The following is a 15,132-nucleotide window of genomic DNA, read 5'->3' as shown; positions in this document are numbered from 1 at the left end:
TTCCTCACACTGACACAATATCTAGCTGTGGAACAGGGAGAGAGTGGGATACCTATCGGTCCAATTCTTTACATTCCGTTATTGGTTACAATTTCTCCCTCATCTTAATTTTTTGTTCTTTTAGGCAGGTGGGAAACTGGCACATTTTGTGATATGGAGAAGCACAACTACATATGAAACAGCTTGCAATGTCTGGACCTCCTGGGCCACTCTATTGGCATTGGTATGCACTGCTCCGCAAGCTCCCCGACTACCAACTGCAGCATGCAAGGAAAATGCTCTGAGAGACAAGCTTAGACTCTGATCTTTTCCAACCTACAAAACTGCTGTACTTGCCCTGCACACTATGGGTGCATGGCAGCTCTGGCTATATGAAGTGCGCACAGCAAGCTGCAGGATGGGCAGGAGCAGGAAGAACATATTTTCAACTTGAGCTTGACCCCAATCAACAATTGGGTTGAACATCTGATCGATGGCCCTCAAATATTTCGCCATGTCCTACAGAAGCTCAAACTGGATTTTGTTTTGCGAGCCAGTTACAAAAACACATTTATCTCAGAGTTCACAGTACAGTCAAGTGTCTGTTGGCTGACAGTATTTTCAGTTGACCTAACGTCATCTTAGAGTATCCCTTGAAATGGACTTGAGATTTATTCACCTACCTTATTTGATTATTGTGACTCCATTGTGTTATCTGGCATAGACCGCATCACTTGGTGCATTAACTTAGTCAATCAAGGTGTATACTTTGGATGTTTAAGTCTCTATGTCCAAATGTTTATTGTTTGCTAAAAAGAAGCAAAATGGACCTGACCTTTATACTATTTGATCTTGGCAAACTTCATTTTGTGGCAGAGGAGGAGCGGCCTAGATAGGCCTGAGCCATATTCTCCCAGCGAGTGAGTTCATTAAAATTAGTGTCAAAACAAAAGGAACAGCGGGGAAGCATTCAATCATCAGAGCTTACGGATACTACTTTAGGCTGTTCTTTGGCAGGTGTTCCGTGAATTACACAGCAAGACTTAACCTAATTTTTTAGTGGCCCCACATGGATAGTCTGTCAGAAAAACGTGATAAATATTATCTTTTTCAAACGGGCAGTATAGCAAGTGTTCCAGTACTTAGCCCAGATGGCACGGTAGTGATGTAAGCACTACATGAGCATCACTTCCATGGAGGAACTGAATTTGTATTGATAGTAGGGTGAGCCACAGCTGAATAACGTAGGTTGGACAGAACACGGTCCTCGAAGTACAGGTATGAGTAAAGTAGCAAACAGTCCCATTAGCAGCAAACCATCTGATAGAGGGGTTCCTCTGCTTTTGGTCATCCTGATCTCAGTGCCAACATGGCCAAAGGGCTTCACTACAGATCCAGCAATGAATGTCATGTCACTAATTGTTTGTTAGGCTGTAACAGCCAGGTTGTGGAGCAATTTTGCTCATTCCAACCCCTTTACACGATTATAAACTGGAAAGCGAAGTACAGGAGTTTATAGGAAAACAAAAATCAGTAATGTAATAACCACAAAAGTATGTTATTAATAAAGCTGCTCTTCTCTTCGATGCAACTAAGAGAATAGGTGATGTACTTCACATACTTGATATTTGTGTCAAAACTGCACATCAATATGGCTTTAAACAATTCTAAACCTGTACACACATCAGTAAATCACAAAGAGAGCACTCATCTAGCTGACAAACGATTTGCAATTGTTTCATTACATTATAACAGGTTAAAATACATACAAATATTTAATTATATAAAATACATACCAGATCCCAATCAACATTGCGGAAAAATGGATGGCCCTGTATGTCAGCAAATCCAGTTTGTGGATGACAGCCTAAACGGTCCTTTGGGTCCTTAATAGGACAAAGAATAAAGTCACCTGTTAATAAGATCTACACAAAACAGTGAAGCCCCAAAGAAAACAACATTCTCAAGTGAAAAATTAGCACCACAATAAACAAGGAAAACTATTGTTTATCTGTAACAATAGTTTTACATGGGAGAGTGGCAATCAAAAGAAGATGATGTTTGGCCTTAATGAGTGCCTCAATAACCGCTGCCCAGACTGGACTGCCCACAATTTATAGGAAAAACAATACTGCCACACCTCGGGTGCTTTTGTGGGGAGGTGAATTCCTCACTGATGCAGGGAATTGAGCTTGATCTCTGCTAAATGTGTACAATATTAGCTATTAAAAGCACCTGTGTTGGGGGCACAGATTGATTGAAAACCTCTTCATCAACAGATACAGACCTCACCAAGATATTTGCACACTACCAATGATGTCGTATCTTCCCATATACCTACGGGGAGCTGCAAGGATTGAAGGAGTCGGAGCGAGTCCCGTGACAGAAGGGTGGATGACGTGGGAGCCACCTGCGTCAGCATACGGGGCCTGTGAGAACAACATGGGAACCAAGCGTGGAAATCCACAGAAGAAATTGGCAAACACTGCTGCTAGATGCAGGAGTCCTGCTCCAGGTCCCGGTTCCAACAATTGAGACTTCAGTGCTTGCAGGTGGGACAATAGCCTGCACCTGCACCTGCACAAAAAAACAACATGATGGGAGGCTTGAGGGGCAATCTTCTTATGAACAGGCTGAGCCTGGCTGGACCTAGAGGGGCCCGAGACTATTGCAATCGGGGTTAAGTGAACATCAGTGGAAAAACACTGGGACTTTGCCCTTGCCGCAAGGCAGCATGCTCTGATTGAGGCTGATTAATCCAGTGCTAAAAAGCATATCTGCAGAGTGGGTTCGGAGTGTCAAGCCCCTATGTCGACGAGGTGAGACACTTTTTCCCTTAATAATTAGGCAGCAACTTGACCAATTTGCTATGGTGGAACATTGAAGCACTACACATTGGATTTTGCGCGAGACAGATATTCACTATGGGTAAAGCAGAACAAAGAAAAGCAAAGTTGTTTGAGGCCCAGAGAATGTAAAAGCACCCCAGTGTGGGGAGATAGGTGGCAGTGGACCCTGATGCCGGCAACAGAGAGGATATGGATGTTAAATGTTTACTGCTAGATATGAATAAGACTTGGCACAATATAGATGGTAATATTGACACCCTTTCATCACAAAAAGAGGGGCTGGGGCTTGGTAGGTTCAGCAAACGAGCCCCGGGTAGCTATGGCAAGGACAAGAGTAAGTATTTCCCAAAGGGGTTTGATAGTTGATGCCAAGTGTTCACAAAGGAGAGAGGGAATAAAGATGGAATAGCTCCAATTAGGAGCAGGAGCCCTCACATACCCCGAGGGGTGTCATGCTTCATCATCGGGCAGCTCCTCGTTGGGCCGGTGCTGTAATTCCCAATGGGCCCCGCAATGGGGCTCTTTGTCGGAGATCTTCTCTTTTTGCTGATGTGAAGCAGGAAAGTAGTAGTGGGGCGCATGTATAGTGAGTAGAGATGGGAAGAAGTGCATGTGGGTTAAATATAGCTATCGTTATCACACCAAATGTTTTTATTGGCTGGGTTCCTTTGCTATGATTTAAAATAACGAATGACTAAAGAGTCGAGGCTAAAGAGGGGAAATTGAGCAAAGGTGGTCAACGTTTCATGCCCTGGTGTCGTCTATAGAATCTTGGCATTTCACAGGAACGAGAGATCCTCCTCTACTCTAGTAGGGACGGTGTGGGTATATAGAAGGCCCTTCCCCCACAGTCTGGACTCGTGTGGTAGTCCTGTGTGAAAGTAAAAAAATTGAAAAGAGGCAAATCGATGTATACCTTCTGGAAAACACCTGCAGTCTCTCGATCGGAATAGCTTTGGATCCGAAACTGGATCCAGAAGGCCCAACTGGTGCTAGTGGCAGACCCATAGGTGGAAATCCAGTGGGGAACCTACTGAGGCCACCCAAAAGAGAGGGGCATGGCCTAGTGAAACAGCCTAGTGAAACACTAGGAGTTCGGTGGGGGTTGCCCTGGCTCTAGGAAAGTCATGGCAGTGCAGAGCAGACCCAGATGCAGGCTTCCGCGCAGGAGAGAGGCCTAGAATGACATTGTTCCCACGCCTTGTTCGAATATTTAGTCCAGCATGGCGAAGTCAAAGAGCGCTTCGACTTCTATGGAATTCTGGTGTGCCTTACCCAACTATTTTTAACACGATGACAAGTGCCTGGATCGACTCCACGAACGAACCTGGGACCTTTTTCGCAGCCAGGACCTTGAGCATCTTGAAGACGACTGGCTTTGGGCAAGAAGCCCTCCCTCAGGACCTAATGGTTCATGGCGCAGCAGTCCTCAAATCTTGTATTTGTGGTCCCGCTCCAAGCACCAAAGGCAAATCAGGTGGGGGTCTGTCATAAACATCTGTCTGTGACAGGAACCACAGGGCTTAAACCCCACCGTTTTTTTGGGGGACATCTGGGTCACAATGGAAGACAAAGTCTAAATAAAGGGCTTGAGAAAACGTTGAAAAAAGTCAGTCAACCAAAGACTGAAGATATCTCCATGCGGATCTGCGGAGACTGGTGAGGAAAGTAAAGAACTGATCTCAGCATGCTGGGGTGGCACCTATATAGGTACCACGCATATCACTTCTGGCACGGAGGACGCAGATGTGGAACCAAACGATGCCACCTACCGGCATGCAGAGGTACTGCTTGAAAAGTTTCTGAATCCATCTGATGCCTGGGGATTATTCTGAGGCAAGGAATCTGTGGCTAGAAGGCACTATCAGATATCACGTTAATGGCAGAGTATTATGCAACTGACTTCATAATTCTAGTTGTGGAATAAAAGCATATTGCTGTGTATCAGCTTAGCTCTAGTCTTCTATGTCGATGTACCCTAATGTAGTTGAGCCTTTTCGTTCCCCAGGGCAAAGTGTATTTCATATAGCTCATACTACACAAACATAGCATGGGGCCACCCAGAATCTCAACTTATGATTTTCCAAATATCTCTTAGCTGAATTTGCAATGAATGTCCAAGAACATTTTATTTTCTAACTCATAAATTTCGTGCTTGTTAGAGGAGCAAGCACATCCCTTTTAAGGGAAAGGATCAGGCTCTATTAGCCTGCAGGCATTCACTGCACCAATAATAATATTGTCAATTATTTTAGAAAGGTTGTGCTGCTCATTTTGTGGGAATGAAAGGAGTTTAATTACTTCGGATGTGCATGGTTACTAAAATAAAGCAAGGTAGAACCATTATCCGTTTGCATTCAACGTCAAAGCGGACTGTAAATAATGTATATATTACAAGAAATCAAATGATCTGTAAAAATGTAACATTCCACTTCACCAGTGGAAAAAATAAGTTATACATTTCGGTCTATAATTCAAGTTTTTCATAGGAAGTAATAATTGTAATAAGCTTATGGAGTGGGGTCTAATGTAATGGCACACAGGATAGGAGCATTTTACCCGACCAATGAGTGCAATAATGCAGTAAAAGTCGCTATTGCTCGAACAACCAGGTCTTGAGTTGTTTCCTGAAGGAGAGGTGATCCAGGGTCAGCTGTTGGTGAGTGGGGAGGGAGTTCCATGTCTTGGCTGCCAGGTAGGAGAAGGATCTTTCTCCGACGGTGGATTTCCGAATTCGTGGGACGAGGGCGAGGCTGGCGGATCGGAGCTGGCGGGTGGGTGTGTAGAATGTGAGGCGTCTGTTGAGGTACTTCGGGCCTGTGTCGTGGAGAGCCTTGTGTGCGTGGGTGAGGAGTCTGAACGTGATCCTCTTGTTGACAGGGAGCCAGTGCAGGTCTTTCAGGTGGGCAGAGATGTGGCTGCGGCGAGGGATGTCCAGGATGAGTCGTGCTGAGGCGTTCTGAATGCGCTGGAGTCTTTTCTGGAGTTTGGCTGTGGTTCCAGCGTAGAGGGTGTTCCCGTAGTCCAGACGGCTGGTGACGAGGGCCTGGGTGACCGCCTTCCTGGTTTCTGTGGGGATCCATCGGAAGATCTTTCGGAGCATGCGCAGGGTGTTGAAGCAGGATGATGAGACTGCGTTCACTTGCTTGGTCATCGTGAGTGAGGAGTCCAGGATGAAGCCCAGGTTGCGTGCGTGGTCTGTTGGTTTGGGTGCGCTGCCCAGGGCAGGGGGCCACCAGGAGTCGTCCCACGCGGAGGGAGATGGTCCGAGGATGAGGACTTCCATCTTGTCTGAGTTCAGTTTAAGGCGGCTGATCTTCATCCATTCTGCGACGTCTCTCATTCCTTCCTGGAGGTTGGCTTTGCCGGTGTTGGGGTCGTTGGTGAGGGAGAGGATCAGCTGGGTGTAGTCGGCGTAGGAGATGATGTTGAGGTTGTGTTTGCGTGCGATGGCGGCGAGGGGGTTCATGTAGACGTTGAAGAGGGTAGGGCTGAGTGAGGATCCTTTTGCGACGCCGCAGATGACTTCGGTGGCCGCGGATCGGAACGGGGGGAGGCGGAATCCCTGGGTTATTCCCGCGAGGAATGAGATGATCCACTCCAGGGCCGCTCCTTGGATTCCGGTGTTGCTGAGGCACTGTATCAGGGTGCGGTGGCAGACGGTGTCGAAGGCTGCTGAGAGGTCCAGGAGGATGAGGGCAGCCGTTTCCCCGTTGTCGAGCAGAGACCTGATGTCGTCGGTGGCTGCGATGAGGGCGGTCTCGGTGCTGTGGTTTGCTCGGAAGCCGGACTGTGAGGGGTCGAGGGATCCGTTGGTCTCGAGGAAGTCGGAGAGAGTGGTCTGTTGACGGTCTTCTCGATGACTTTGGCTGGAAAGGGAAGGAGCGAGATGGGGCGGAAGTTCTTCAGGTCCGTGGGGTCCGCGGTGGGTTTCTTGAGGAGGGCGCTCAGCTCGGCGTGTTTCCAGCTCTCCGGGAAGGTGGCGGATGCGAAGGAGCTGTTGATGATGTTCCGGAGTAGGGGTGCGATGATGGAGTCGGCTTTGTTGAAGATGTGGTGTGGGCATGGGTCGGTAGGGGAGCCGGAGTATATGGTGTTCATCGTGCGAGTTGTGTCTTCGGTGCTGACCGTGGTCCAGTTGCAGAGGGTGGTGGTTGGGGGCGCTGGTTCGGCGGTTGGGTGCGTGGTTTGTGCGCCGAAGCTGTTGTGAATGTCGGCGATCTTGCGGTGGAAGAACGAGGCGAGTGAGTCGCAGAGGTCTTGCGAGGGTGTGATGTCGTCGTTGCAGGCGCTGGGGTTGGAGAGCTCTTTGACGATGCTGAAGAGCTCCTTGCTGTTGTGGGTGTTGTTGTCCAGTCTTTCTTTGAATGCTGTCTTCTTGGTGGTGCGTATCAGCTGGTGGTGTATGCGGGTGGCGTTCTTGAGGGTGGTCATGTGTTCTGTTGTCTGGTCGTGGCGCCAGGTTTTCTCGAGGGTGCAGCAGGTTTTCTTGGAGTTTTTGAGGTCGGTGATAAACCACGAGGCTTTCCTGCTGCCGGGTCTGCTGGGAGGGTTCTTCTGTGGTGCGAGTTCGTCGGCGCAGTCGGTGAGCCACTGTGTGAGGTTGCGGGCTGCTTCGTTGGGGTCCGTTGTGTTGACAGGAGGGTTCTGGCTGAGGGAGGTGGTGAGCTGGTCGGTGGTGATCTTGCTCCAGCTTCTGCGGGGAACCTGTTGCGGGTGGTGGTGAGTCGGTGTTTTTCTGAAGTTGAAGTGGACGCAGCTGTGGTCTGCCCAGTGTAGTCCGGTGGAGTGGCTGATGGAGATGTGCTTGCTGGAGGAGAAGACGGGGTCAAGCTTGTGGCCGGCGTAGTGGGTAGGGGTGTTCACCAGTTGCTTGAGTCTGAGGTTGGCGAGGTTGTCCAGCAGGGCGGTGGTGTTGCGGTCCTTGTTGTTCTCCAGGTGGAAGTTGAGGTCCCCTGGGAGGATGTAGTCTGAGGAGGTGAGGGCATGCGGGCTGATGAAGTCTGCGATGGCTTCGCTGAATTAAGTGCGTGGTCCTGGGGGTCTGTAGATGAGAGTGCCTCTGAGGGTGATCTTGGGGTCGGTGTGGATCTGGAAGTGAAGGTGTTCGGCGGCGTTGAGGGTGTCGTCGGAGTTGGTCGTGATGCGGATGGTGTTTCTGTAGACGATAGCGATGCCTCCTCCGGTTTGGTTGACGCGGTCCCTCCGGGTGATCTTGTAGCCATCCGGGATGGCTATGGCGATGTCAGGGGCTGAGGAGGTGTTCATCCAGGTTTCCGTGAGTAAGGCGACTTCTGGTGATGTTGTGTCGAGGAGGTTCCAGAGTTCCACGGCGTGCCTGTGGACGGAGCGGTTGTTGAGCAGGATGCACTTGAGGTGGTTGTTGCTTGTGCTCGGCTTGGCGGGTGCGGTGCAGGTTCGGAGGCAGGTGAATCGGCAGGCTTGGCAGGTGAAGGGTCCGTGTGTGCGCCTCGGGGTAGCTTGGTAGCAGGCGGCGTTTCGTCCGGCGTTGAGTGCGTGGAGGGTGGCGGCATCGTAGGTCCGTCGGGTGTGCTGGCATCGGCGAGGACCAGGGGTCCTGGCGCTAGGTGCGGTCAAGGCACAGACGGGCGCAGACGGGCTTGCCTTTAGCGCGCCTTCGGGGCACCATCGGCGCGCCCATTGCGCGTGAACGCTGCGCGTACGTGCGGACTCTGCCATAAATGGAGAGTGGGAGGGAGGAGGGAGGGAGGAGCAGCTGGGAGGCGGGAGCGGGGTGGCGAATGGGAAGGGGAGAGGGTCCAGAGGAGAGAGGGGGCGGGGCCGCAGGGAAGCAGCGGCAGGGGAGCAGCGGCGGGGAGCAGGATGTCACGGCGGGAAAGCGGGAAACGGCAAAAAAACATAAATAACTATTAGGGTCACCACACGGGGGGAAGGAAACAGCAATCAGGGGTACCACACGAGCGGAGAACAACACTGCTGGCACAGAGAAGGAACAGGAAAAAACGGAGTCACAGGGGTCACGGCCTCAGGGTGGCGGCGAACGGGCGGTGGGAGCAGGGAGACCGGGTGCAATCAGGAGGAGCCACGCGGCGGGTGGGGCGACCGTCCAGGTCAGATCGGGGAGTTCTGAGGGCAATGCCATAAGCTGAACAGTCCAGCGCTGTTCAATATTTTTTTTATATCTTGACAATTTTCATATGCCACCTCCTTCCTAGGACCGGTCTAAAACAGAATGATTTGAACAGGTTTGCTCATGCGTAGATTCTGTGCCAAATACGATCTGGAAGCTCTACCGGTCAAGGGCTACCAAAAACTGTTGTTCTTGTGAGCTGTTTGAAGCTTTTTTAATCAAAAATCGTCATTTTTAAAAAATTGTTTTTTTCATCCTGTAATGCAGACAGCACACCCCTAGCACTCCTGCACGCATTTTCGCCGTCATTTCACGGTTCTAGCGGCCGTTTTCGGGCTTTATTGGGCTTCATTTGGGGATTGGGAAATCTTTACACGGCGGCCATCTTGAGTGTGGCCCAGAGCGGTGAGAGCGCTCTAGTGGACCCCATAAAAGGAGCCCTGTGTCAGCGCTCGCGAGATTCTGTGCCAAATACGATCTGGAAGCGCTACCTGTCAAGGGCTACCAAAAACTGTTGTTCTTGTGAGCTGTTTGAAGCTTTTTTAATCAAAAATCGTCATTTTAAAAAAATTGTTTTTTTCATCCTGTAATGCAGACAGCACACCCCTAGCACTCCTGCACGCATTTTCGCCGTCATTTCACGGCTCTAGCGGCCGTTTTCAGGCTTTATTGGGCTTCATTTGGGGATTGGGAAATCTTTACACGGCGGCCATCTTGAGTGTGGCCCAGAGCGGTGAGAGCGCTCTAGTGGACCACATAAAAGGAAAGGGACGCTCTACCGCGCTAGCGGTCGCGTTTGCGGGAGCGCCGTCCCGCCGTCCCTAGCGCCGGAGTCTCGCCTGAGTCAGCCCGTCTGCGACAGGACGGGGCACAGGGGCCATGGACTCCGTCTCAGTCCGCCCAGCTCTAACAGGTATGAGCGAAAATTATATAACTTATTCCGCCCAAACTTTACGGGATCTCAAGCCACTATTTGAATGTTGCACAAAAATACCCTGGTCGACAGTTGAGGGAGGTTTTTCATGTCTTCAGTGTCGACGTCATTCACTCACTAGTATTATCCAACCAGAGGGAAACACTCCCTTAGACGGATTAAAGAGCTTCCTCCTAAATGTACGATCCCTACCCAAACACCAGCATCAGGTTTGGGATTTAGTTAAAACTATTCAGCCGGATATATGTTTCCTTACTGAAACATGGATGAAGCCCCACACAATTACAGCTATAGCAATGGGGATCCCATCTGGATATAAGTTCAAACATCTAGACAGAGAAGTGAAAACAGGTGGTGGTTTGGCCATAATACATAAGGACGAGATAAAGGTCACAATACTCGAGCAACATCGAAGTCTACAACTAGAAATCATGATCTTTAAATCGACCTAACTAGCCACACTTCCTGGAAAGGCGCTCTGGCTTATCGACCACCAGGATCAAACCCTGACTTTGCGCTCACTCTCCAAGAGCTTTTAGCTCCCCGTCTTAAATCTAAAGAAGACTTTATTCTCTTGGGAGATTTTAACATCCATATAGATCAGCCAGAACTATCCGAATCCACTTCCCTACTCACGGATCGATCAAACTTAGGTCTAGAATTACAAAATAAAGGACCAACACATAGGGGCGGCCATACGCTAGACTTAGTTTTTTCCAACTGTACTAAATTAACCTGTCTTCCAGCAAAAGAGATTCTTTGGACGGATCATTTCTTGTTAGAATTTAACTTACTGACTCCAAAAAGATCCATTAATAAAGCACCATCTTCTCCTACCTGGCGCCGTCAATGGCATAAAATCTCAGTCAATAAACTACAGGAAATTTGGATACAACCTGCCATATTGGCAGATGACACAGCAGATACAGCGCTGGCTAAACTTAATGATTCAATTAAGCGAGCCATCGACATCATAGCCCCTTTAAAATCACACAAACAGCATCCTTCCTCCAAGCAGGAGAGCTGGTACTCACCTGAGTTAAGAGAAGAGAAGCGGAAATGTAGACGAGTAGAGAAAAAATGGAGGAGAAGTAAAACTGAGACTCGAGCACTTTTTCTAGATGCCCAAATAATATACTATAAAAACATAAAGCAAGCTAGGAAACACCATTTAATGCAACAATTAACAGAAGCGGGTAACTGTCCCAAATTTCATAAAACCCGCAGCATGAGAGAGCTCTGACGATTTTTCGCAGATTCTATGCATGAAATCTTGCTATTCTTCGAGGAAAAAATAAATACTATCTATGGAAGAATAGTGGCAGCTAATAATAACATGGGTGATACCAATAAGCCCCTACCCCCGATCCCGCCAAAGTACAATAAACATCCGCTGCTAGCTATTCCTCCAATTGACAATGCAGAGCTTCTTTCCCTTATCGCCCATATTAAATCTGGATCTCCACATGACCTCCTCCCTGCCAAGATGGTTGCCCCTCTGATTTCTCTCTTAGGACCCTCCATAAAGAGTGTTATTAACATCTCTCTCATGAAAGGACAGGTCCCGGCAGACTGGAAAAGAGCGGTGGTAAACCCAATCAGAAAAAAAGCGGCTTACCCATGGACTGACCTCTCAAACCTGCGTCCCATTTCACTTTTGCCTTATATCTGCAAAATAGCAGAGAAGCACGTGAACACTTATCTATCAGGACATCTAGAAGCGACGGAGGGCCTGGACTACACGCAATCTGGGTTCAGGCCTAACCACAGCACCGAATCAGCCCTCCAAACAGTGACCAATAACATCAAAATGGCACTGGATGAGGGCAGCTCTATGATTCTGGTGCTGTTGGATCTCTCCGCCGCTTTTGATACGGTGTCTCACACGGTGCTTCTCGATCGTTTAAAGGACGTAGGTTTGGAAGGAGTGGCTCTGACATGGATGGAAAGTTTTCTATCCGGTCGCTCCCAAGAAGTTTGGCTGGGCTTCCACAAATCCATCTATAGGGAGCTCAACAAGGGAGTGCCACAGGGCTCATGCTTAAGCCCGACACTTTTCAATGTGTATGTGGCCCCCTTGGCCAACTTAGCAAGATCATTTGGGTTTACCCCGGTGTCGTACGCTGACGACACCCAACTCCTCTTTCCTTTTAAAAGTCTGACCCCTGCTATAAAAAGAACATTTGCAGATGGAATTAGAGCAATATCAGAGTGGATGTCATCAAACTGTCTTCAATTCAACGTAGAGAAAACAGAGGTCATGCTGTTTGGACAAGCGGCAACACACTGGTCACCTGAATGGTGGCCCTCAGAGTACGTTCCCAGCCCTAAGAGTACGGTAAAAAACTTGGGAGTGTTACTAGATCAGACACTCACGTTTAAAGATCATGTAAACCAGGTGGCTGGTACCTGCTTTCGGGCAATTGGGATGCTAAGAAGAGTGTTCCCCTATTTACCAGATTGCCACAGGAAAACACTTGTGCAGGCGCTAGTCATCAGCAGAGTGGATTACTGTAACGGTCTTCTTTTAGGAGCCAACGAAGGACAACTTAATAAGTTACAAGTAGTCCAAAATACGGCGGCAAGGACAGTCCTGAACGTTCCCTCTAGGACTCCTTCCCGCCCCCTGCTGACTAGACTCCACTGGTTACCGGTGAGGAAACGAGTGCAGTTTAAGACCCTATGCACCATCCACAAAAGTGTGATAGGCGAAGGCCCAAGATATTTGGCAGAAATTTTTCAGCCACACGTACCTGGGCGCTCTCTGCGTTCTAGCAGTCAACAGCTACTGCAGATACCTAGAATAAAGAAGTCCAGACAAGGAGGCCGAGCGCTGGCTCATGTGGGACCAGTGCTCTGGAACTCTCTACCTCTTGAGCTGAGATCACTCACTAGCCACCTGACTTTCCGGAAGACCTTAAAAACATACTTATTTACCAGTAACTAATTTCTTCCCTGTATGATGTACTATCCCTTGAATAAGATCATCTGGAGCTATATTCTGACTGGCAAAGCGCGGAGATACCCCTTTGGGGGTTTATTCAGGCGCTATATAAGAATATAAATAATAATAAATAATAGAAGATGCATCACAAGGGGCAATACTCACTAATGGCGAAATGGCCTTGAATCTACCGGACAACATGACCCAGAACTATGAATTTCTATGCTGAGCTTTTTCTCCCCAGCCACAAGTAACAGTAGGGTCAATGAACCCTGTGGGTGTGTAAGTCTGACTTGCACGACTGTATGTGTTTGTCCCACACGCACAATAGCAAATGTGACTAAATTAGTTGATTACAAGTTGCAGCATAAGGAAAAGCCCCTGCCATGTAACACACAGGGATCTGTTATTGTAGGTCCTGATGAAAGCCACCAGACCCTTTTGGGCTGTACACGGCTGGTTGAAAAATTCAGACCCAATTTTGATGCAGGGGCTCACTAATCATCTCCATTGGCATCATCCTTGTTTTTAATATTGTAGGAGTACTCTGAAGTAGACTGCTTTATATAGAAGGGACTCAAGAGAACTTCAAGTTTAGCACAGATCCCACCACCAAATGTAACTCTAATAAGAGCTCCCTTCTATTGAAAGTTGAGTCCACCTAGACACAACAGGTGTTCTGGGTGAGGAATCCATGATAAAGCAGGACGCCAGTTAGTTCTACTGGGTTCGAGTTCTTTTAACAATAGGAAGGGTTACCTCTTGAGGTTGGGTTTGGATGAATTAGTAGACATCTAAACATATAGTGGTTTCTCTCCACATTATGATGGTCGCTCAAACTGCTAGATGACGTCTGCCCTGGCATTCAAGTACCCTGCCAAGTTAATGGCTACTAGGAAGATGTTCTGCAGCTCCAGTCACCTCCAGAGACATGCAGCCTATTGGCAGAGGACCCCATCCTTAGTGTTTGTTGCAGTACCACATTGCAGTCATGTTGTCTTCAACGACCTGCACCAGCTTCCCCTTTAATAGATGGCAAGAAAGCCTTCCAGACCCAATGAATAGTCTAAAGCTCCAGCAGGCTGGTGTGGTGCCAGCTCTCCTCTAGACACCACAGAACACTGCTCTTCACAACGCTTAGATGACCCCATCAACCCAGTAGAGATGAATCTGTCACTACTGTGAGCTCTGGATGGGGGAGGGAGAGTGGTTCACCTTAGGACATAATGGGACTGGTCAGACATCACTGCATACCTCAGGTCATCTCCCATGAAACATGAATGGAGTTGGAGAGGCAGGTTTGAAGCTGGGAGCAGGAAGCTGTCTCTTTACATAGTATACCAAACAGAGGTATACTGTGCAAAGTATCTAGGTATTCCCTTATACGTAGACAGGGGCTTGCTCTAGCAATCCCAAGGTGCTCTGGGGGGGGGGGGGGGGGGTGAAGCAGCCTTAGGCTTATCTGATAAGAGATTTGATGCATACACAGTTAATAAATTATATTCTCGACTCAAAGATATCCACACCAATTTATAAAAATAACATGCATTTTTAAATAACTTAAGTACGTTTCGATAGAAGAATTTTTACAGTTTAAAAAAAATGAACACAATGCAATTTCAGAAGCGGTAGTGCTATCCTATGGAGGAAAGACACACAGGTACTTCACAGCATCTTACGGGACAAATCTCCTGGACTTAAAGTATGTATGAGGCAAGGTCCAGGGCAGCACCAACAGGTCACCTCAGTGGCACTGGGGCGGCCGGGTGCAGAGATGCTTTTCAGTGTTGGGTGAACAATGTTAGTCAATGGGGATCGGTCTGGTCGAAAAGAGGCAGCAGGCTTGGACTGGGGAACCAGTCAGGCTGAACCAATAGGGAGGCTTAGGTCTCATGATGCTCAGAGATGTGGGAGGACACCTTTGGTCCACCTACACTCGGACAAGGACGAAGGGTGCAGAGGTGTCTTGAGGAGTCGGCTTTTCACAGCCGAGCCACTAACGATCAGGGGGCTGCACACAGAGGTTGCAGGAGGCACTGATTAGTCCCCTTCTGGCAAGCCAAAGGTGGGCACCTTCTCTGGAGGACCACGCTGACACAGATGGCCCATTTCAACTCAGGATTGGAGCGACGGGTGCAATGGTGATGGCCAGTGTCGGGTGTACATGGTCCAGAGTTCCTACAGTTCTCGCTTTGGTACCTGCGGGAAAGCAGCTCTGCTGCTACATAGGAGTTCCGGAGTCTTGGCATAAGTGCTGGCAGTCCTCTCAGGCTTTTGGAGGCGCAGAAGCTTACAGGGTTAGTTCACCCTGGCA

At 48.7% G+C, this 15,132-nt stretch overlaps 1 protein-coding gene across 1 annotated transcript in view; it reads right to left on the bottom strand.

Moving 5' to 3' along the window:
* Window positions 1-15,132, bottom strand: part of PRKCI (protein kinase C iota) — a 210,894-nt gene that overhangs the window by 44,450 nt on the left and 151,312 nt on the right. Inside the window, exon 16 of the mRNA XM_078666177.1 lies at window positions 1,776-1,865. Coding sequence (XP_078522303.1) covers window positions 1,776-1,865 — 90 coding nt within the window. The remainder of the gene's footprint in view (window positions 1-1,775; window positions 1,866-15,132) is intronic.

The sequence above is a fragment of the Lissotriton helveticus genome, chromosome 11, assembly GCF_964261635.1.
Source record: "Lissotriton helveticus chromosome 11, aLisHel1.1, whole genome shotgun sequence".
NCBI classification, from domain to species: domain Eukaryota; kingdom Metazoa; phylum Chordata; class Amphibia; order Caudata; family Salamandridae; genus Lissotriton; species Lissotriton helveticus.
This window is presented reverse-complemented; position numbering and strand designations above follow the sequence as displayed.